Source organism: Saimiri boliviensis, chromosome 5, assembly GCF_048565385.1.
Source record: "Saimiri boliviensis isolate mSaiBol1 chromosome 5, mSaiBol1.pri, whole genome shotgun sequence".
Classification (NCBI taxonomy): domain Eukaryota; kingdom Metazoa; phylum Chordata; class Mammalia; order Primates; family Cebidae; genus Saimiri; species Saimiri boliviensis.
Genome location: NC_133453.1, coordinates 129,577,189 through 129,601,407, shown reverse-complemented (window position 1 = coordinate 129,601,407; position 24,219 = coordinate 129,577,189). Strand labels below are relative to the sequence as shown.

Below are 24,219 nucleotides of genomic sequence, written 5' to 3'. Positions count from 1 at the left end.
GTCGTCTTTCAAGGAGGCATTAGATATCAATGATAAATTATTAAGTCAGATAAATATGCCTGACCTTTTCACAACTGAAAAAAAAAATACGTTTTTGTCCCTCTATCAAATGCCACGTTTTTAGTGGAAATGCTAATGGCAGTGGGAAAGGTTGCCTGAGTTTCAGAGAGACTCACTGTCTGCACCCTTCTAATGACTGTTCTTCCTGGCAAGGTTTCTACCTCCCCGCCTTCCACACTGGCAGGGGGCAATCCAGGCCTATTTCCAGCTACCTGGAAAGCCAGAGCTAGCCGTGCTGTAGCTGTTGTCCCATCCCTAATTCTAGTTGCAGGGAGCCATCCTTGTACCCTGGGTTCATTCACAGAAACGGGTTCTGGAGGAGGCTGATAGAACGGTTTGAAATGACTGGCCGAATTTATCTATTAGAGGTCTTTGCCTGGGGCATAAAGAAGGCTGCTCAAGGATGATATAATGATAGCTGGTGAGCAGGCAGAGATGGTGGAATTGTATGTATACCTGACCCCAGATAATACATCTCTTTCCTTGGAAGAGCGTGAGTTGGAAAAATGCTGAGCCACTCCCTGGGAAACCTGGGTCCTGGCCTGGATTCTGCCTTTAACCAGCTCTTAACAAATCACTTCACCTCACTGTCTCCTCCCCTTCACAGTAGAGTTAGTAATTCCCATCCAACTGGCTTCACAGCCGTTTGTGAGCTCATGAATGTGAAAGTGTTTTCTAGTTTATAAAACACTATATGTATGTGGGGAAATCTTTACTTGACCTTAGGGCATGGAGGGTGGAGCACATTTTGTCTGCTGTTTGGACTTGGATGCTGATTATCAATTATGAAGTGGCCCAGGACACCTAGGCATTATTTAGTAAGAGTGATGATAATAACATTTTAAGCCCTGCTTGTGTGTCCAGCATCTTGCTGAACATTTTCTGGTGATTCTTTCCTTTAATCCTCACAAAGATCTCACAGTTGTCCTCCATTTTACAGAGAAGAGAACTGAGGCTCAGAGAGGTTAAACGATGTGCAGTGGCTACCTGTAATGATGGTGCTGAGTCAAGCTGTCAACCCCTGTGCTCCTCAGTGACTAAGACTGCTTTGACAGGCTGCCAGCTTGTCAGTGGTTTGCAGCCTTCCAGACATTTGCTCTCCTACTTCTGTAGTTGGGGTGCCCCTCCAAGTGCCAGGTTCTCTTTGGAGTCCATCTGTGCCTTGTCACCCCAAGGAGGGCCTTGAGCATCACACTGTGACATTCCGAAACACATGTGGTGTCTCTACAACCTTTCATTCTCATTGAGATTTACCTTGCCATTTGAACACCGTCATTTTTTGAGAACTGTCTAGAAAAGATTGCCTAACCCTCACAGGGAACACCTGGTTCCCTCAGAGTCCAGTATCTTCTGGTCTTTTCTTTTTCAAGATTTTTTTTTAATGGTTGTGCTATCATTTGTCATCAGAAAATGCTTGCTGTAACAAGCATTTATCTTCACATTATACTGCAGTGAAGGCTCTACTGATCAAATTAAACAGATAAGATCCCTACCCTTGTAGAAACTACAATTTAATACACTCTAAGACTTGACAAATTACTTAGTATTTATTTTCCAACTGCTTTATCTCTGTAAAATGATATGCTCAATTACTATAAGCTAATGGTTGTAGAAAGAACTTTCCCCTTAACTTATGTAAACAGTCTGGTTTTTAAAAATTTAATAATTGTGGCCCAGTAACCTCAACACTTGCCTTCCCCAAGACTGACTGAGGAAGCTCTGCCCCGTTCACCACTGTATATTCAGCACCAGGCAATTTCTTTTATTTTCTGTTTGTTTGTTTTGAAAAATTAATACATATACATGGTAAGACATTCCACAATACAAAAAATACAATTGTATTCCACAATACAAAGGGGTATACAATAAACAGTAAGCTTCCCCATGGAGGTCAGCCTCTAGTCCCCTCTCCAGAGTTAATCACTGTTATCTATATGTTGTGTATCCTTTCAGAGCAATTCTATGCATTTACAAGTTTATAAATATGTATATTTATATATCTATTTTTAATACAAATAGTAGAATTCTATACACAGTGTTCTGAAGCTTGCTTTCTTCACTTATATAGTATTTTGGAGATTATTCCAAATTCATACATTGGGTCAGAGTAATTCTTTAAAAGTTCCTTGCATATAATAGTGGTTCAAAAAGTATATGGATGAATGAATGAATGCCTGCATGAATGAATGAATCTGATTCAACTGGTAGCTACAGCTGCTCTCGGGGGCTGATCTAATCAAGACAGCACCTTCTAGATTCTAGAGTATGTCCCCCTGACTAAGGTGTTCAGAATACTATTCACCTTCTCCAACAGATGCCACAGGAACTGGGCACAGGAAGCCTTGGGCCCTTCGAGGAAAAAGTCGAGACCAGGACCCCAGGTCCCAAGTAAGGGTTTTTTTCGGGTTCCTACTTAAAATGCGTTTTTCTTTATTGGAAAATGATGTAACACTTTAGAGAAAATTAAAAAGCACACATATTTATAATCTCTTCCTCCTACCATTGTGGTTGTTGTCATTTTTGCCTATCACTTTCCAATTCTTACTCAGCACATTCATAATTGAATTTATAGTAAAATGATGACAGTGGTAGTGATTAACATTGAACATTTCTATTTGGCAGACATTATTCTCAAATTAGCTTCATAAAAATCCTGTAAGATACATAATACTATTATTCTTTTTGAGGCAGTAAAATTGAGGTTCAGAATAGTTGAATGACTTTCTGAAGGCCGTGGAGCTAATAAGGGGCAGAGCTGAAATTCACACTCGGGGGACTAATACTATACTGTCTCTAATTTTGTACCCTACTTCTCTCCACTTAACATGAAAAATGTCCAGTACATGTTTCTACATAACCTTTAAGTCATCATTTTTAATAATTGTAATCACTTTCATCATGTCAAATCAATATAATTAATAATTTCCTGTTCAACATTTAAATTTCCTACTTTGTCAGTGCAGTGAAGAGTCCCAGGCATAGAGCTTTTTGCTTCTGCAGAAGTATTTCCTTGGGAGTTTAGCCCTATTTTTTTCTGGAGTAAACTCACTGGCAGAATGATAGAATGGAGAAGGCCATTGTCATAATCATAAGCAGATGCCCTAGGGTGCAGTCTCATTTATGTAACTGACAGTCATTTGGTCTCTCCTGGCCTTAGTTCTCTTATCTTTCAAATGATGGGGTTGGTTTATATCTCTGTGGATCTTGATTTTTATCTTCCCATTCTGTATATGTTCCTGTCAAAATAGACCTTCCTAAAGGCAAGAACTTGTATTTCCTTTTTTGCTTAATTTTTTTGTTTACTTTTGACCTAGATATATACAAAAATGGAAAAGAAATCTCCTGCTCAGCCCCTCCAAGGCATTATCACTTTTGTTTACATTTATTTTTCAGTTTGCATTAGATTTATGCTTTTTCAGATAGAGTTCTAGCTCTTTATGCTTACCTGTTTCTTTTAAAAATCTCATCATTGTTAATCATCCTAAGTTGTGTAACCACTTTTAAATTTTTATTTCTTTTTTTAGAGACAGGGTCTGGTTCTGTTACCCATGTTGGAGTGCAATGGCACAATCATAGCTCACTATAACCTTGAACTCCTAGGCTCAAGTGATCCTCCCACCTCAGCTTCCAAAGTAGCTGGGACTACAGGTGTATGCCACCATGCCTGGCTAATTTTGTTACTGTCTTTTTAGAGATGGGATCTTGTTATATTACCCAGGCTGGTCTTGAACTCTTGGGCTCAAGGGATCCTCCTGCCTCAGCCTCCCAAAGTGCTGGGATTACAGGTGAGAGCCACTGTACCTTGCTTTTTTTTTTTTTTTTTTTTTTGCTTTTGTCAAGCCTTTTGAAGTTTGAACTTTGTCTACTTTGTAACTTCCAAGCATCTTCAAATCCTTCTGTGACCAGACATCTTTTCATTAGGGTCGGAGGTCCAGGTGAATTCTTCAGTTGGTTCATTGTGTTGCACAGTGGCCTTTAAAAATGCTCTTATTGTATATCTATAACTATATATACCCATTTACAGATTTAAATTGAGGTTTCAGTGCATAAATACTAAAATCAACAAATATTTTGACCTCAAGGAAAAGGGATGCAGAAGGATGTGATAAAGCCATGTAAATCCATTCTAACTAGGAGAAGCTTCCATCGCAATGAGGACCTAAGTCACAGTGGATCTGCAGCACCCCCATGTTTCATGAGTGGGTGTGGGAGCATACATAGAGTGTTCATTCAGATCTACTGAATCATTTTGCTTCTTGGCCTTTCGGTTGAAATCAAGTACAGACCTACCAGATCTCAGATTTAATCCTGTAGGCTTTGCCTCAATTCTGTATGAAAACAGGGATAGTAGATGATGCATGTGATGTTTGAAGAGAGTCATTAAGCTCCTCCTCAATCTGGCATTCATTAAACTTGGAAGCCCTGCTGATTCTAGGTCTCCCCTTTCAATTATAGTACAGGGGACACACATAATCCTTACTTTTCTGTGGGGTTTTTAGTCCATAAAAACAATTTGCTTAGAATTTTCCCCTAAGATCCATTGTGTGTAACAAGGCTGAATATTTTTGGTGTCTGAAGAAGAGAGTAGGTGCTGCTTTCTGAGAAGCCCTTTGGCTGGGTATGGTGGCTCATGACTGCAATCCCAGCATTTTGGTAGGCCGAGGTGGGCAGATCACCTGAGGTCAGGAGTTGGAGACCAGCCTGGCTAACATGGTGAAACCCCATTTCTACTAAAAATAAAAAAAAAACTACTCAGGCCTGGTGGCTCGCATCTATAATCTCAGCTATTTGGGAAGTTGAGACAGGAAAATCACTTGAACCTTGGGGGTGGAGGTTACAGTGAGCCAAGATCGCACCATTGCATTCCAGCGTGGGCAACAAGAGTGAAATTCTGTCTCAAAAAAAAAAAAAGTTATTTGCTTATGGAGGAAGGGTTTTGATGTGATTTAAAAATGGGGAAAAGGAGAAGATGGAAATGGAGGTTGGGTGGGGAGGTGATGGTGGGAAAAGGAATAGAGATTTGTGGAGGGGCAGGCACAATAATTGGAACAGACGGAGAGTTTAGAACCTGGAAACAGTGCATCTTTAAGACGGGGAGAGATAGAAGTGGTGCTGGTGAATTCAAAAGGGAGGTAGTGGTTTGATTTGTCAACAGCAGCCTTTGGGTGAGCAGTAATTGTGGCAGCAGTTGCTGGGAAGTATTACATTTTAAAATTTGTATTCATTTATTTATTTTGAGACAGAGTCTCACTCTGTCATCCAGGATGGTGTGAAGTGGTGTGATCTCGGCTCACTGCAACCTCTGCCCCGCCCCCGGGTTCAAGCGATTCTCCTGTCTCAGCCTTCCGAGTAGCTGAAATTACAGGCTCCCCCCACCACACTTGGCTAATTTTTGTATTTTTAGTGGAGATGCGGTTTTGCCATGTTGTCCAGGCTGGTCTTGAACTCCTGACCGCAGGTAATCCACCTACCTTGGCCTCTCAAAGTGGTAGGATTACAGGTGTGAGCCACCATGCCTGGCCAATATTAAATTTTTTTTAAGGAATGAGAAGATACAGCTGTTGAGGAAAAGGAGGACTGAGATTTAAAGAGTTCCTTAGAAAAAGGCAAAGACTTGAAAGGGGGGAAAAAGACTAGTTAACCTTGTGAGAAGATCGGGAGAGGCCTGGGCTGGGAAGAGTCTTTTCTAGGTTCCCTTGAAGATGCGGAGTTTATATCCTGGGCCCAACAGACTAATTGCTGGCTCCTGGCCACACACCCTCTTATCTAATGATTGCGTTATTTTGGGACATGCCTAGATTTGTCCTGCATGGAATCGGAGCAGGCGGGCTGGGGAAGACACTTGGCTGTGGCAGCTCTATCTTTGAGTCCCAAATTCCCTTTCCAATCAAATGAGAATCAGGAGTGACTTCTCATTGCCAGTAATCCTTTAATTGGTGTCCATTTACCCAAGCGCAGCTGTGGCCACACAGCTATCCAGTCCCTGGGTAGAAGCATGCCAGAGTGGCCAGCTCATCCCAGAGCGGCAGGACCTGGAGTGTCCACCCCTTTGGAACAGAGGCTCAGCTGCCTTTGCTGGGAGCTGTGGCAGCTCTTGGAGGGAGGTGAGACAAGCAGCAAAGAGCCCTGCAGACCAGCTGGCAGGAAGGGTCGCTTGCAGCACAGGGCAGTGAGTTCCCACGGGAGTGCAGGATCAGCAGAAAGAACTGGGCTTTGTTGAACTCAGAACTAAGACTTTAGAATGAGTGGAATCAAGAGAAGGAAAAATAGAGGAAACTGGAAGGGTTGGATACGTATTTGATTAATTTACCATGCTGTTAATGACATGCATTGAGATGTGGCTTGAGGAGCTTTGAGGACTGGAGTGCAAGCCAGTGATGCTTCATAAGTAAGTTTTCAGTGACCCCTGACCTGTGTCACAGCTTGTGGAAAGGGCACCTCAGCATGAGTCCACATGAGTGCCAAAGAGGCAAAATAAGACCTTGGAAGTCTTCTGACCAGAATGAAGGTAATGGTCGTTGTACTCTACTTTGTCCTCAAAAGCTCACGCGCAAAGTATGACCATTCATGGCACAGTAGGTTGAGGTAAGCATTGGCAAAGTGGATGCATCCAGAGAGGAACATCTTGCATGGCCTGAGGCTCTCAGGGCCATTTTGTTCAATGAGTGGTTGAAGGAACTTAATGTTTCATCAAGAAAAGAGATATTTCATGATCAGTATTTTCACATCTTTGCAGGGCTATCATATCAAAAAGGAGTCTTGACTTCTGTGTGGCTCCAGAGCAGAATTGGACTCAGGACAAAAGGAAAATCTGCCTGAAAATGAAATGGGCTGCTTGGGGGAGTAGCACATTCCCACTCCTTGGAGACTTGCAGGCACAGGCTAGGGCCCCTCCACCAGGGTTGTCTAGACAGTGCTGAGGCCCTGCAGTGGCAGGAAGGGGACAGAGGTATAGGGAGTACTTAATGATGGCCCTTCCTGCCAACTGTGACCAGTCCCTGCCGCCCATTTCCTCTCTTCCACATAGATAGGGCCGCATATGTCTCCCCTTAGTCTCTCTCTGTCCCAGGCCTAGGGACCAACTCTGCCTCCTGGGTGCTCCATGTTAATCCTCAGGGACTGGCATCTGGCCACTGCCATTGGGTGGGCTGGCTCTGACCTTATGTTTCAGCTCTGGTCATTGGGTTGCTTCCACCTTGTTCAGGAGGCTAATGTTTGCAACTTCATAACCCAATTCTGTTAACCCATTATTGCTTGATATTGTGGCTGGCTCCTCTTGGGTTCTTTCGAGAAGTTTGGTAATGAAGTGAAAGATGGGGTTGATAGGACGTGGTAGGTTATACCTGTAATCCCAGCACTTTGGGAGTCTGAGGCAGGGGGATCGCTTGAGCCCAGGAGTTGGAGACCAGATTGAGCAATATTGGGAGACACTGTTTCTTCAAAAATTTTAAGAAAAAAAATTAGCTGGGTGTGGTGGTGTGTGCATATAGTCCTAGCACTTTGGGAGGCTGAGGGAGGATCACTTGAGCCCAGGAGGTCAAGGCTACAGTGAGCCATGATCACACTACTGCACTCCAGTCTGGGTGATGAGTGAGTGACCCTGGGTGACCCTGTTTCAACAACAACAAAAAAGGGTAAATATTTTAGAGACAAGCAAACATTTGATCATCCTCAGGCAGTGGAGTGGGAAGGAGACCTGGCAGGGGAGGCAGAGAGCTGTTAGAGTAGGGCTGCTGAGAAGGCCGGCAGTTTGAGAGGCTTGGAAAGGAAGAAAACATAGGAAGCAGAGGTTAGTGTGACCACGGATGATACAGACAACCTGTCCTCCTTAAAGTAGATGTTCTTGCCCAGTGGTCTCACTTTCTCTGTATTTTGAAGGAACAGTTGACCACTGCAAGTGAGGACGGCAAAAGTAGATTGTAATCTTTTTTGGAACAGTTGCTGGAGGGAAAGGAAAAGGTCAGCTTGGGCGAATGTAAAAGGATTGCCAAGCTTCCCGAGCCTGGACTTAGGCTGGAAACCAGAAATGTTGGCCAACCCTGGAGCAGAAAGCCCACGACCCAATTCCAGGTTAGGAACTTGCCAGGTAAACTTAGCAGAGGGTCAAGGGCAAGTGCAATGAGGTGGGGGTGGAGCCAGGAAGGAGTTCAAGAGCATAGAGGCTACAAGGGAGCTGACATTTTAGAGGGAGAGAAATTCCCGGTGACAAGGTTCAAGTGGTGGGTGTTTGATTGAGATGTGAAAGGGAAGTGAGGGTGAAGTTCTTTGTGAAGACAAGGTCATTGGACCTCTACCAGGGTGTTGGCTGTCATCAGAGAGGCTAGGGTGACGGTGGGGAACCAGAGCCCGCCATGGTTGCACTCCATGTGAGGTGACCATTGGTTTTCATCAGTTCAGGTGGATGGTCAAGGGGAATGTGGAATGGTGTCCTGATGGCTAATAATATTGGGGTTTAGGATTGGGTAATGCATGTCATGGCCAGTGCTTCAAAGGAGGAAGGATTGTCCCCTTTGAGTTTTGTTAGCTCTGGAAGAGAGGGGGCTGGGTAGGAAGGGGAAGGGACAGAACTAAGTTAAAATAAAAGGCATGTTCAAACTAAACTCATTCAGACCTTGCTGAGAGGGCTGGCCTCGTTGGGTCTGAGTGTCCTGGGAGATTCCACCATTCTCTATCAGGGAGCAGCTTCCTTTGTTCCCGTGAGTGTGTTCACTAACACTAAGATTTTCCTGCTACAAGGACCCAGTTTATTCTGGGGTCCCAGGAAGTTCAAAATAACTGAGAGAAGGGATCCTGGCACCAATAACAAATTCCCACAGTGCTTCTTCAGTACATGGCAAACACTGACTGCCTTGTGCTGCGTTGTTTGCTTTGTTTGTTTGAGACAGGGTCTCGCTTTGTCACCAGATTGGGGTTCAGTGGTGCAATCACAGCTCACTGCAGCCTCCAACTCCTGGGCTCACGTGGTCCTCCCACCTCAGCCTCCTGAGTAGCTAGGACTGCAGGCGTATGACCAGCTAATTTTTAAAATTTTTGTGGAGATGGGATCTCACTTTTTTGCCCAGGCTGGTCTCAAACTCCCAGACTCAAGCAATCCTCCTGCCTTTGCTTCCTAAAGTGCTGGGATTACATGTGTGAGCCACTGTGCCTGGGCAGTGTTACTTCCTAATGCAGAACCAAGGCCCATGCTCCTCTGTGTTCTTTCAGCATGATGTACAAACCTCTATCACAGGATTTGTAATGATTCCGTTTTAATTGTTCTCTCTTCAGGCTTGAGATGTTCTTGAGGGCAGAGGCTATAACTTACTCATCTCTGTACCCTCAGCACCTGGCATAATGCCTCACATGTAATAGTTAATAAATACTTGCTGAATGAACAGCTATGACCTTCAGGATCATAAACGAAATGCCCCACTCCATTTTAGAAAAGAGAAAGCTAAAGCTCAGGGATGTCAAAACATTTCGCCAAGGTCACACGGCTGCTTAGTGGAAGGGTAGGATTAGCCTCTGGACTTCTAGCCTAGTCCTTGTTAGACAAGGAGGTTCAAGTGGTGGGTATTTGATTGAGATGCACACAACTTCCCATGTCCTCTTTCTCTTGTTAGACTGTGAGCTTGGAGAGGAAGACATTATTGACCTCTCCATCCCTGAGTGCCTTGACATTCCTTACTCAGCTCAGCCCCTATCACGAACTTGGTTGAAGACAGAGAAAGTCTGCTTGTTAGATTTGCAGATAGCAGGAAGCTGGGCTCCAAATCTTGGCCGGACGTGGTGGCTCATGCCTGTAATCCCAACACTTCTGGAGGCTGAAGCAGCAGGCTCGCCTGAGCTCAGGAGTTCAAGACCAGCCTGGGCAACATAGTGAGAAAAAAAGCCACTTTTTTTTAATCTTAAAAATATGCTGGGAAGGATAGATTACCTTATAGGTTAGCACTAGATGATGAGCATAATTTAAAAAGATCTAGACAATACAGAAAGGAAGTGTAAGAATAGGAAGATGAGATTTAATTTAAACCAAAAAGGTAAGATTGTATATGTAGGATAATAAGACTTTAGGAGTGGGGAAGAGTGATGAACAGGGGATGCTTGTTGAAAACTCACAGGCTCCATGAAAACTTGAGTCAGTGAAATAATTTGGCTGACAGTAGGGAAAGTTGTTAACAGTGTCTGGAACCCAGACCCACACTAACTTAGGTGCTAATTTAGTTGTAGGTTGCTATGGTCTCACCTCTGCAGGGGCCACATTTTCAAAAGGAAATTGATAAAGTGGAGTGGGTAACAAGTGGCACCATTATCCATTGTCATGTGAGAAATGGCCTGGAAAGGAAGTCCAGAGTCCCCAGAGTGCTAGGCAGGGTCCCAAGGCTCTAGCCCAGGCGTCCCCTAACTACGGCCGGGCCCGTGGGCCGCATGCGGCCCCCTGAGGCCATGTATCCGGCCCCCCGCCGCACTTCAGGAAGGGGCACCTCTTTCATTGGTGGTCAGTGAGAGGAGCACATTATGTGGCGGCCCTCCAACAGTCTGAGGGACAGTGAACTGGCCCCCTGTGTAAAAAGTTTGGGGATACCTGATCTAGTCCCTGCCTCGTCATTCTCTCTCTACTTTCCTCTCTACTTCATACTCAAGTGACGTGCATACTGGCCTGTTTCATACTTCTGTATCTTTATACATACTGTTCCCTCTATCTGGAATATTCGATGCCTCCTGCTTCTCACCCATTATGGTCTACTTGGTGAGCATCTATGTAATTTACAAAATCCTTCTCAAGCTTTACTTTCTTCCTTGTGATTGGAAATAGATGCTCAGTGCCGCAAAGAAAAATTAGCACAGAGACAAAGGACCTTTCAGCAATGCAGTTTTTACTTCCTGGACTGCAGGAAAGGTACTCTTGCTAGCCAGCTTGCCTAAGAGGACAACGAACAAAGGAAAACAGACAAATTTATCCCTTACACACTTGGGGTTGTCCTTACTGCTGTCTGATCTCTGTTGGCTGGAGCCAGACCTTACAATCTAAACTAAACCCCGATTGGCTAACAATTTAAAACTTTTCTAAATAGGTAAAAGCATGGAGAGCTGGGACATGCCTGTGAGCACATCCAACGCAGATATCTTGTTTAAAGTACAAGGACATAGAATGTACTACATGCCTGTAAGCATGGCATGTCTAATAGCTATGTAGGATAGGGCGTAACAAAGTTATTAGCACACTTATTCTTTAGCAAGGAAGGAAACTTTTCTACTTCCCACACTTGTGAAACTGTCCTAATCCAGGCAGAACCAACCACTCTTTTCTCTAAACATTGGTGCTCCGTATACATAGTTTTAGTATTGTATGTTTTCCCCTGCATGGTATGTTGCCTGTCCCACCTATTAGACAGACTGTGAGCTTCTTATAGGCAGAGATCCTGTGCCCCTGCCTCTAGCACCTGTGCCCTAACCTGAAACATGGGTGTTCCCATGCTTTCCCACCCGCCCCATTTTTTCCCTGCTGCTTGAACCAGCATACATGATTTAAGCAAATGAACCAAAACTTCAAGTGGGTTTTCAGATATTTGAAGGACTACCCTGTAGATGACTGAAGATTCTGTGCACCTCCAGAGAGCCAAGAGCAAGAATGACTGGGGACATGTCATGAGAAGGTGAATTTGGGATCACTAGGAGAGAACACTTTAATATTGGTCAGGATGCTTCTCCCAACAGAAGCCTACATTGGAAATAGCTTGAGCAAAGGGAGAAGTACTTTGGTACACAGATTCCAAGGAAAATTTGAACTGCCAACCTGCAGGAAGGCCAGGGACAAAGCCGGACCCCAGGAACACCTGAACAAGGGCACCTGAAAGCCAGCAGGACCCTGTGCCCTTCGTCTCTGCTTCTCTCTGTGCAGGCTTCCTTATTTGTCACTGTAAACTGGCTTACTCCACACAGCAGGAAACATGGGGGCTGCTGACAGCTGGGGCCTCACAGCTCAGTTTTCCACCACAGAGGGTCTGGTTTTCTTTTCCAATTCCAGTTAAAAATGTTTTAGAGAATGTTATTGGCACAACCAGGGTCTATAGTCAGGGAGATGGGTACCATGAATAGCCTGGCTTGAGTTTGATGCCAGTCAACGGAAGCCAGGAATGGGATCATCTGGGGACAAGGTAGTTGCCATTGGAACCATACAGAGGAGGGGAGAGTCATTTCCAAAAGGAGTGGGGATGGGTGCCGCTTGGAAAACAGAGGGATTGGACTCCTTTGCTCCCACTTTCAGCAGTTACAGCCAGCGAGCTTCAGGTACTTTCTGGATGCTTTCAGGAAGATAGGAGAAGGAAGGATGGATAAAAGTCTGTGGGCATTTCCAATATTTAGACCAGGTTCCGGCAGTGCGTGGCACTAGTTCTTGGCAATTGTTGCATGATTATTTTTCTGGGCATCAGGACTCTGCCCATTTCCCCTTCTGGTGCTGAGAAATGGAAGCCGAAGGAGTGAAGGAGGTTCAGTTCTTCTAGAAGTGTTAATTGACCCCCTAATCTATGCTAGCTACTGGGGGTGAGGGGACAGACAGGAGAGAGAGATCCCGAGGGGGTCCCGCCTCCCAGGGACTCTAATGGAGGTGGCCGGGCTTGTCTACGTGCTGGACCAACCGCCACGGGCGAGGCGAGGCGAGGCGAGGCGAGGCGGGGGTCGGTCAGGGCTGGTGCCAGGAGGAGGGCCGGGTCCGCGGCTCCTCGGCCTCCCGCTCTAGCCCAGGCTGCCCGGCGGTTGACCCGGCTCCCCCGGCCCCGGCCGGGCCTCGCGGACCCTCCATTTGCAGCCCGGGACAGGAGCAGGGGAGGACGGCCGCGGGGAGCCGGGTCCCGGGAGCTCCGCGGAGGGGCCTGTCCGGGTCCCCGCGTCCCGGGCCCCGCCCGACGGGCGCCGCCGCAGACCCCAGGCCCGCCGAGGCCGCGGACGCGGACCGGCTCTGGGGCGGGCACTCGGGGCCCGGCGCCCCCCGGCGTCTCGGAGCCGCGCTGCCCGGGCCGGGCCGGGGGAGGGACAGCGGCAGGTGACGGCGGCCCGGCCGCCGGCTATAAATAGGGGCGCGCGTCAGCCGCGGGCGGGAGCGGCGGCGGCGGGCAGGGGCCGGGAGGCCGGGGCCTGGAGGGAGGGCGAGGCGGCGGCGGGTGCGGGCCGGCGGTCGGGGAGGGCGGCGTCATGGGGTCGCGGAGGGTCCCCAACCGAGGCTGGGGCGCGGGCGGGCGGTCGGGGTCGGCGGGCGACGGCGAGGACGACGGCCCGGTGTGGATCCCCAGCCCGGCCAGCCGCAGCTACCTGCTCAGCGTGCGGCCCGAGACCAGGTGAGTGGACCGAGGGGCAGGGTGGTCCCGCGCCCCCGGAAGGGCGGCCTGGCCCCTGGAGGCTTGGGCTGGGCCTGCGCCCTCGAGCACTCTCAGCCCCAAGGCCCAGGGCCTGGGGACGTGGCTGGGCTGGAGTGGCCTTCATAGCCCCTTGAGACCCCTCATGATCCACAGGCCTCAGGCCTCTGGCAATGCGAGGCTCCACTTGGGGAGATCTCACTGGGGCCCGACGGCTTTCCTTCTCTCCCCCGCCCCTACCCTGCTGCTCCCTGGCTTGGGATTCCACAGCTAGCGATAAGGAAATCCAGAGTGGCTGAAATTCCTCCCTGGCATAAAGGGAGGGGGAGAGCACTGGTGGGGACAGGGAAGGGGTGCTGGAGGGCTGCCCAGAGTAGGGGCTGCTTAGCTCAGGGTGGGGAGGGTCCCCAGGAAGAAACAAACCTTTGTAAACAAGGTTCCTCCTCTGGGCCCAGGACTTGGGTCTTCCCCAGGACCTGAGTGGGGACTGGTGAGATGTGGGGTGGGGAGAGGTACTGTCGGGGGACGTTGGGAATTAAGGACTTGGAGCTCTGAGGGAGCCAAGTGCCCTGTCCAGTGTGGGGAATTGAAATGCCAAGGGAGGTGTGGAACTGATGAGCCCTTCACTGGTCTTCCAAGAGTTAAAGAGGTGTGGAAGCTTTGTTTTAGGAGCTAGGCCACCCACAGATAGAAAGACACAAAGACAACAGACACACATACAGGCAATCAAAGGCACACAGACACACATGGACACGTGCATTGCCATGGAGACAGGCACTTCCTGCTCCCTGTGGGCAGCTCAGTTTCCCTCCACTTCTCGAGTCTATTTTCCAAGGGGACTTGCGTTGAGATAGTGGTTGTTTCATAGCCTGAGAACTTGGCGTGTGTATTATGCAGAAAATAGCCATTCCTCCAAGAGGCTGTCCAGAGACCTCTTGTTCTCCATTCCTAAAGCAGCATAAAAACAGGCATCAAGGACATTCAGGAAAAGTCCTGGGCACTTCCTCGTGAATTGGCTGAGTCCTGTTGACCTTGGAGTTGGGAAAGTTCACATGTAACTGGAACCGGTTTCTGCATAAAACTCGTCAAATGGTGTCACATGTCTGTGGCAGAGCTGAGGACTGATGTTAGTGACTGAGTCAGACTCAACAAGGCCCCAGGCTGCCAGGAAAGAATACCCCTTTTGCCTACTCCTGGCTCTACAGATAAACCGGGATGAAATTTGGACATTTATTCCAGTCCCTAGAGAGGCTGACTCCCTGTGGGAGCCTCCCATTTGTAACAGTGACTTATCTGGGCATTGCCTCCTGTGTTTGGCCTTTGTCAATACCAGTGGAGCAAACAGAAGAGGCAAAAGTGGAGTCCTTCTTGGAGGCAGCAGCAGTGGAGGAAGGGAGGAAAGAATGCCTTGAAAACCTGGCAGAATGGGGAGGGCAGGGGATCTGGGCTCTTAGGAAAAGGGCTGGACACAGTGCTGCTACCTGGCTCAGCAGTTGTATGGTGGATAAATGCTAGTTGCACACCTCATGACCATAAAGCTTGTGCCAGCCTGAGAGCTAGAGGTGGGATAGAAGTGGCTCGCTTAAGTCCCTTTGGACCTAAATGGGAATGTTCTTAAAAGCAGTTTCTTTCATCAGGTACCTGGAGGGCAGGACAGGAGGAGTGGGAGAGAGCTTTGGACTTTGGGCTGTGTTTTGCCCCTGCAGAGTTTTTTACTGCTCCTGCCAGCTAGCCACAGACCCCTAGAGGTTCTGAGAGACAAGGACAGCCAGATTTATCTGGTCTCTGGAAAAGCCTTTGGCCAAAGTGGGGAGAATGTGACTGGGGCTGCAGTGGGGAGTGGAGCGGGCGAGGCAATTCCCACTTCTCTAGCAAGGGCTGACCCGTGTTGGAGGGAGACGTGACCCTGTCGGCTGTCCCTCAGAACAGCCTCACTGCTCGTGTGGGTGGGGAGGGCTCTCTAGAGACAGGGAGAAGCACAGTCCCTCGAGAATTTTGCCAGCTCTATTGGTTCCAGCCCAGCTGAGCCCTGACTATGCCAGAGTCCTGACCGAGAGGCAAGTTCTATCCCCACTCACTCTTGGCTCCAACATCTTCTGGGTTTACCTTCACACAGGTCTGTCATGGAGCTCTTCGAGCATCATTCTCATGGGCCCCTGTGAGGAGGGGCTGCCCCGGGAGCTGGTGGACCCCACAGGCCTTGGTGGAGGGCCCAGAACCTATCTCTTCATGCACCTCTCTCTACCCACAGCTTTGAAAGGGTTTCCAATCCATGTCCGTGCAAGAATATTTCCAGTGCCCACTGGGGTCAGAGGCCCAACATGCTGATAGTCCCACCAAACTGTAGGCCCAGCCCTTCGTCACCAGCATCTAGGACCTCATCCCTATGGCACGGCGAGAGGCGGGTAGGCTAGAGAAGTTAAGGGGCTGCAACTGGGTAGAAGAGGTTATGATTCATTAGATTCCACGGACACTCAGAAGTCCCAGAAGCCCCTGCCCCCTGAATTCTTGGTCCAGGTGGGCTCAGAAGTCACAGAATCTATGATGTTACTACACACAGCTTTGAAACAAACTCTGCTGTTCAGCGTGGGTCAGCCAGGCTGTGTAGGGCTTTTAGGGAACCTGAGGTATCTAGCCAGGATCGTCCTAGGGTCTTTTATGTCCCAGAATAGATGAAAGCCAGGAGGGATGGAGGCCCCCAGCTTCCGTGGTCAGTTCTGGTTTTCTCTAGCCTACTTTGCTCTTTTATGTATTTATTTTTTAAGTTTAGTTTAGGTTTTTTTTTTTTTTTTTTTTTTTGAGATGGAGTCTTGTTCTGTCGCCCAGGCTGGAGTACAGTGGTGCGATCTCTGCTCACTGCTGCAACCTCCACCTCCTGGATTTAAAGCGATTCTACTGCCTCAGCCTCCCAAGTAGCCTCCCAAATACTCCGGGATTACAGACGCCTGCCATGGCGCCCAACTAATTTTTGTATTCTTAGTAGAGACGGGATTTCACCCTGTTGGTCAGGCTGGTCTTGAACTCCTGACCTCAGGTGATCTGCCCGCTTTGGCCTCCCAAAGTGTGGGATTACAGGCGTGAGCCACCATGCCCGGCCAAGTTTAGTTTTTAATTATTTATTTTTTATAAAGATGTTGGGGGGGGTCTTGCTATATCACTGAGGTCAATCTTGAACTCCTGGGCTCAAGCGATCAATCCTCTTACCTCAGCCCCTCGAAGTGCTGAGGTTACAGGCATGAGCCACTGTGCTCGGTCCCAACTTCACTCCTTTACGAGGAGACCTTTTTTTTCCCCGGGCCCTGAATTCCAACCATCCCCTAAACTTTTTTTTTTTTTTTTTCCTGTTCTGCTTATATATTAATTCCCATTTTGAGAGATGAAGGGTGGCATGGAGAACTCTTTAACACGTTTCTGCCCCAACATTTGATGCTTCTCGTTCGGCGCCCCTCAGAGGCAGTAAATGAGGAGCTTCCCTGCCTGCGTGACAGCCCTGAGCCTAGCTGTGGCCCAGTCAGCAGGGCACAGGCAGGTCTCCCCGCTTCTGGAGACCAGGCGCCTCCATTGGCCCAGGGTTCCTCCTGACCTGACTAACGATGTGAGGGCGAGGCCTAGAGAGAGCAGGAGGTTGGTCCAGGAGCAGCGGAGCTGGGGGAGGGGTCCTCTGTCCCAGCTCACTTCTGGGCTCTCGCAGGTGAAACTTGCCATTTTCCTCTCTAAATTAGAAAGCTAACTCTCCCCCTCTCCTTCCCAGGGAAGAAGTCCAGACCCAAAGAAGAAGAAATCTCCCAATCCTAAAGGAGAGGGACAAAGGAGATTTATGGTCAGGAAAGGATGGAGTGGGCCCGTGCCTTGGAACCGTGGGAGGCTCTGCCCACGCAGCCTCCAGAGGATTCTGAAAGCTCTGGGCAGGGGCAGCTGCACTCCAGCACGTGCCTTTCCATCTTTTCTGGAGCAGCAGCTCCCTCTGGGGGGCAGGACCCTTCCTGCTTGAAAAATGCCTTTCTCTCCCCGCCCTCTCTCCCTCCCTCGGCCCCCACCACGCCACTTTACTTTTTCTTTTTTGTTTTCTTTCTCTCTCTCTCTCCTTTTCTCTCTCTCTCCTTTCTGTAGAACAGCGGTTAAATGCCCATTGTCTGTGCAGCACTGTACTAAGAACCACAGAAGCTACAAGAACTGGGTTTGAAGGCTGGATGGGCAGGATTTAGTTGAGCGGTAGGAGGGAGGGAGGGCTTTTCAAACAGGGAGGATAAAAGGGAAGGCTCAGGGGCCAGGAAGGACTTGTTCGTGCCAATAAGGGACAGGCCTGGCTGCGGGGGCAGCTGAGCATTGGGAAGTAGAGGGAGCGTGGAGTGTGAGTAGATCAGGGAGGGCCCTACCCGCCCAGTCCAGGAGTGGAGACGCGTGTCCTCTACACTGGAGGACTGTAGCATTTTGCTGGAGAAGTGGGTTGTATGAGGGGCTAAGGAGAAGGGGTTGAGGTGGTCAGCAAATGTGGAGCCATGAGGGTCTAGATTGTAGTGTAACAAGATTAGGGAGAAAGGGGGAAAGAAGAGCCAAGAATTGTGGATGGACTGGATTTGGGGTTGGGGGCAAAGTAGTCCAAGATGGCAGGTTCTGAGCTTTGGAGATTGGGAGAATGCTGGGGTATCTACAAACCTGGGAGCCCGGCGTTAGGAGTGAAGCCAGGTTTTAGGGAAAAGGCTGGGTTTGGTTTTGCGCTTATGAAGAGATGGGATCCTCAGAGCTTTTTTGTGGTTAGAGATGTAGACCGTGAGCGCCATTGGACAGGCTGGACTGCTGATAAGGAAGGGAGAGCTCTTCTCATGGTAGGGACAGCTGCAGGGAGTGCGTGTGGATGGGGTGACCCCTGACACCTCTCAAGGAGCTGGGATCCAGGCCCCCCGGGAGATTTTTGTGTCAGGAAAGGAGGAGGGAGAGGGAACAGTTGGTTCATAGCAAGTGGGCTGGAGCTCCACTAAGGGGCGGTCCTGTGTGGGTCCTCATCCCAGTGCCCTACGCACTGCCCCAGACAGGAGGGATGATCTGGGCCTCAGGCAGAATGGGCCTTGTGTGGACCGTGGAGCTGGATGCTTCCCAGCTCCTGCTGAATTAACTGCTTCGTTTTTTTCTTTTTCACTCTTCCAGCTGGTTTGCCTTGTGTGGCCTCTTTAACCGTACTTTAACATATTAATGATGGGTGTTCTCCAAGCCACCTGTCTCTCTCTCCTAGCCTGTCAAGGGATTTCCAGGAATGGGGCTCTTTTCTCCCAAAGGCCAAGAATTGAAGCAGGAGCTGCCCCCCAGCTGGTGTGCTGTGGCGTGGGGAAACATGCCATGCAGCTGTAAGCCTCCCTCCTGGGGGCAGTGACCCAAGTACCTGGGACGAGCCTGCCTCAAGCACAGCCCCAAGGGGCCTCCTTCCTGCCTAACCATTCTCCTGGTCTCTGCTGCATTTAATGAGTTCTTGGTTGCAGATACATTGGTGTCCGGTGGTCAGGCCACTTGCTAAATGGAGCAGGCCAACTAAGACAGCTGGTCCCTTTTAATAGAAAGGCTTCTGGCCCCAGATGGTACCCAATTAATAGTTTGCGACTGTTGATTTCGCCTACTTCCTTCTTGCTTTTCTGGCCTAATGATTCCATTTGCTGTTTTTGCTTAGCTTATCAAGCAACCGGCTGTCTCACCCCAGCTCTGGAAGGTAAATGCATATTGCACTACATTTCTCTGACTGCTTTTTTCTTGGGTCTGGGCATTGAGGGGCCACTGAGTGACTGCTTGTGCACTAACCAGGCTGCATGGGGTGAGGGAGAGCTGGAGGGCAGGTGGGGAGGGCGTAAGAGGGCACTCAGGTGAACATGGCTCTCACAGGGGCCAGAGTTGATGCTTGCATGGGCCACTGGAGAGGGGCACAGGATCTCAGGGGTAGAAATATGGGCAGGGGTCCCTGAGATGCCTGCAATGACATCTCTGTGCCCCTAGGAAACACCACGGGAACAGAACAGGGAGCCACCTGTCCTGTCATATGACACACCTCTTTCCCACCCTAGGTTTTTTATTTCTTAGAGACAGGGTCTTGCTCTGTCATGTTGCCCAGGCTGGAGTGCAATGGCTCCCTGAAGCCTCGAACTCCTGGGCTCAAGGGATCCTCCTGCCTCAGCCTTCTGACTAGTGGGGACTACAGGCATGCACCATGATGCCTGGCTAGGGTGTCACTGTGTTCCCTGATCTAGAATTCCTGGCTTCAAGGAATCCTCCTGCCTCAGCTTCCTAAAGTGCTGGGATTACAGGCGTAAGCCACTGCGTCTGGTCCCAATTTTAGGTTTTCATGTTTTTTGTAACCACACATCTAGGTGTGATGCCTTAATGCCTATCTTCTAACCATGACAACTGCCTTTTAAGATTTTTTCTGCAGTCATTTAAGTTCTCCTTTTACCTCCTCTGTCTCTGAATTTCCCTTGCCTTTGGTTCCTCCCCATCCCTGAAGACCATGAACTCTGTGAGGTCAGAGAATACCACGTTAGTATATTCCTGTGTAACTTATTCTCTGAATCTGCTGCAGAGCCAGGGCAAGGCCTGAGCAGGCTCGCGGTCCGGGTTTGCTGGTTCAATGACTGTCTTCTTGCCTCCTGAGCTGAGGAGAGCTCTTTACCCTTGGCTGAACTGACTGTTACAATCCAAATGGGAACGTTTCCTGGCTACTTTCCACCACTTGGGCCTCATCCCAGACTCTGATAGATTTGGGAGAGTTAAGTACAGTTTCTTTACACAGAGAAAGATTTCTGAATAGCTAACTGGTTTCTGAATGGCCAGTGTTTACAGACGTGATTAGCACCTACTGTGTCCGTGGTCCTCGATGGGGATGAACACTCAGGAGACTTTGTTCTGTGTGGCCCATGGGTGGAACTGAGGATATCACAACTAATTCCAAGTGGAGTGTGGTAAACGTTGAAAGGAGACGACCTGGGCAAACCAAACCTAACCTAAGGACAAGGTTAGGTTCCACTGAACATCAAGAAACCAGTCACTCTGGTGTTCTTTAGAGGCGCGTGATTAGTCTGTGATATCCTTATGAAGTCATGGAGTTGGAAGGACTTGTCAGGATTGGACAAGACCATTTCCAGATGTGTGGACTTCCTGGCTTTCCAGAGGACTGGGTGCAGCACACTCAGAGTCCATCCTGCATTCCGGTGGTTGGGAGGATGGGGATAGAAAGCTTGTGGCAATGAGAAGCTGTGTGACATTCAGCAGGACATGAGAGTATATACAGTGACTCTCCCCGTGCCTCCAAATGTACCCCAAACCCACTTCCCTAAAGAGAGGGCTTTCATCTAGCCACAGCTTTCAGCAGTTACTTGTTTTCTAATATAAACTTTTTTTTATAATACAGCTTAGGACCTAATGTGGAAAGTTTGAGAAGATATGTTCTTTTCCATTCAAAGAGAGTAATGATATAAAATCACTACCTGTTGTTCAATATCTAGCATGAGCATTTGTCTCTGCAAATTTTCTTAAAGCATGGTTTCCCTGTTTTCTCACTTATCCAGTGGCCAAAATGATTTCCTTAGACTTGTCTGAGTGGCTTCATACCAGGGGCCTAAGCTGAATATTGGATCCGGGTGGCTCAAGGTCATGGGTGAGATAGGATTCAAATTATGCAGGGAAGGACATAATTAGGGATGGTTTGAATTAATTACAGAATCCTAGAAGTAGGATTATGTTTAGCCTGGTGGTTTCTAGAAACTGTTGGTTGATATTTCATGTTTCCCCAAATCAGAAACTGCTGTTAGTATGATAGCAGCAAGAAACGTTTTCAGATAGAATGTTTCCTGAGTGTTTAGAAAGCTGATAGCGCAGGCCCTGAAGGACCCTCTATTTCTGAGTGGCTTAAGAAGAAAAGGAAAAGAAGCTTATTGCACAGATGAGGGTTAGGCAAGGGAACGTTGTAGGGAGTGTTACAGAGTATGTCTAACTGCAGATCCAGCTCAAATGTTAAGGAATATGAGAGACTGGGATCCCCTTTTGGGGTGATCTTTGTTGGGGAGGGCCCTTGTCAACTCCCATGAATGCCCGGGTGTCTGCATTCCTGTGGTGAAACCATGGTGGGACCCACAGACTCTCCTGGCCCCTGGCAGAGAGGCCATGGACAGACAAACATTGCCCTTGCCTGACCATCCCTTCCTCTGAGGCACAGGGAAAGGCACCTTTGAATGATGTGTCTTTCTCACTACAGTTTCTCCTGCTTCTCTTCACTTTGCCCCTCACAGTCCTCTCTGCTGCTCACAAGGGGGTGTGTGCCTGGGGAGGGAGAGGCGGGCTGGGCACGGCTTGTGCACCACACAACCTGGCTGTGTGGTGGCGCTTCACACCTGAGAACGCACTGTGTCTCTGCTGGCCCTTGAAAGGGTTTGGCATGGTGGTTCATTTCCTGGGCCCAGGAAGGAGAAGACTGTAAGCCCTGAGCGTGGTTGGTGAGTTTGGTCTGGACTCAGCGCTTACGGCTGCTCCCGGAACCTGGGAGGTGGACCGGGACTGGAGAAGGGAACGGAGTTCTGGCATTGGCAGTCGTGGGTCTGTTTGTGGTTTGGCACTCCTGCTGGCTGGTGCTGGAGAAGCCAGCCGTGTTTCCCTTCAGCATGTGTATCCAGGGATGGAGCAGGGAGCCACAGCTGGCTTTCCAAGGCTGCTTCCCAGCCCCATTTCAGCTGGGTCTCTCCTTTCTGATACCCTTATGGATGAGAGTCCCCCTTTGGGTCTAGACCCCTGGCATTGGCCAGCTTATTCTTTGTCCACTGTGGGTCCGCACTCACAAATGTAGGAGCTTTTCTTCTGAGCCCAAGCTCTCGGAGAGACTCCTGTGCTCTTAGGACCTGGAATCACTGAGGGTTGGCTGGCCTTCCCCTCTTGGCACGAATGGAGGCTCTGCTGTCTGGGGGTTCCATCTCTGAGTCTTGACATACTTATGCGTATGTCTCCCCATGCACCAATGTCCCTGGAGATGAAAGGTGGAGGGTGAAGTAAGGCCCCCCCAAACAGTGATGGGATGGATGCTTGGGCTAGTAGCCTGGCATGCTCAGGAGCCTGGCCCATGGTCAGTGGCATGCCTATTGTCATGAGTCTGGGCCAGAATTCCATTCAACTCCTTGATACCTGGCCCCAACCTGGCCACGAGGCACAGGCTGCCTTGAAGAAAGATTTGCCTGGGCACTGGAGCTCTGGCCACAGGAAGATGGACAGACATGGTAAGATGGAAGCTGCCTTGGGCAAGACCAGGCTGTGCTGTATGTTGTGGGGAAGGGCACCTCTGAATAGCTCTTTGCCTTTCCTAGGAGCACCTTCTGCTCCATCATTGCTCAGCTCACAGAGGAGACCCAGCCGCTATTCGAGACCACACTCAAGTCCCGAGCTGTGTCCGAGGACAGCGACGTCAGGTTCACCTGCATCGTCACAGGTAAGAAAGCTGCCTGTACGCTCCATGCCAGGGCCTCTACATAGAGCAGGGTCTAAGGGGGCCATGAGGATGGGCATAGTGGCGTGGTGGACTGTGTGCATAGAACTGTGTGAGGTGACATTTACTTTCTGAGCTTTCTCTCTAGTTTAACCTCCCTGTGAGGGCTGGTGTCCCTGGCTCCTCCCATTCTGGAGCCTCATATATACCCTACTCTTCCCCAGAACCTATCCTCAGTAAAGGTTCCTGACCCTCATACATAATGACTAATGGATATTCGTTGCAAGAAAAAAAGTACTCTAATGGAAAGAGATCTTTGAGGCCATCTCCCTGAGTGTCCCCATGTTATAGTTGAATAATTTGAGGCTTGGGAGTTTCAAGCCTGAGAGGAGAATTGCATGTGGTGATTCTGACTGCAGCCCCTGGAGGCAGACTGCCTGGCTTGGAGTCCTGGCTCATCCCCTTTCCAATGATGTCACTGAGCAGGTTACATAACCTTTCAGTTGCCTCATCTGTAAAACGGGAATAATGATAGGATGCACTTCATAGGGTTATTTGATATTGAATTAGTTAATACATGCAAAGCATTTGTAGTAGTACCTGATGTACAGTAAGTGCCATGTAAGTGTTAGAAACTCACGACTATTATTTGCATTTCACTGAGCTCTGTAGTGGAATTTGAAGCAACCATTTGGTAGAAGAGGAAGCAGAGTGATACTCCTTGGAAGGGGAGGATAGTGGGTGGGAGTGCTGCAAGGGTGGTTCCAGGCATTGCCTCTCCCCTAGACCACCCAGTAAAGACTCCAACCTGACCTGCCTCAGGGCCTGCAGGACACACACATGGGTACCCACCCCTCCCAGCTGTGCAGCCATCAGGTCCCAGGCCCAGGCTCCCTCCAGAGCCTGTTGTTTCTTTTTTTTTTTTTTTTTTTGAGACAGAGTGTCGCTCTTGTTACCCAGGCTGGAGTGCAATGGCACGATCTCGGCTCACCACAACCTCCGCCTCCTGGGTTCAAGCAATTCTCCTGCCTCAGCCTCCTGAGTAGCTGGGACTACAGGCACGCGCCACCATGCCCAGCTAATTTTTTTTTGTATTTTTAGTAGAGACGGGGTTTCACCACGTTGACCAGGATGGTCTCGATCTCTCGACCTCGTGATCCACCCGCCTCGGCCTCCCAAAGTGCTGGGATTACAGGCTTGAGCCACCGCGCCCGGCCAGAGCCTGTTGTTTCTATAAGTCAAAGGCATTGGTGGTTTCCAGCTGTGACATTCCCTAATTCTGGAGGACTTGTTTACCCCAGCCAGTAAACAACTTCTCACTTGGGCAGTTCTCACCCTTACTCAACCCTCTGAGCTGCAGACTGAGAACACTCTCTGCTC

The 24,219-nt window shown here is 49.0% G+C and overlaps 1 protein-coding gene across 2 annotated transcripts in view; it reads left to right on the top strand.

The window, feature by feature from the left end:
* Nucleotides 1-13,175: 13,175 nt before the first annotated feature.
* ALPK3 (alpha kinase 3) overlaps nt 13,176-24,219 on the top strand; it is a 62,949-nt gene continuing 51,905 nt past the window's right edge. The window contains exons 1-3 of one of the 2 annotated variants that reach the window (XM_039480023.2): nt 13,176-13,376; nt 19,054-19,092; nt 22,721-22,842. In XM_039480023.2, the coding sequence (XP_039335957.2) occupies nt 13,234-13,376; nt 19,054-19,092; nt 22,721-22,842 (304 nt within the window). In that variant the 5' untranslated portion in view covers nt 13,176-13,233. The remainder of the gene's footprint in view (nt 13,377-19,053; nt 19,093-22,720; nt 22,843-24,219) is intronic. The other variant, XM_039480024.2, reaches the window with a different exon arrangement.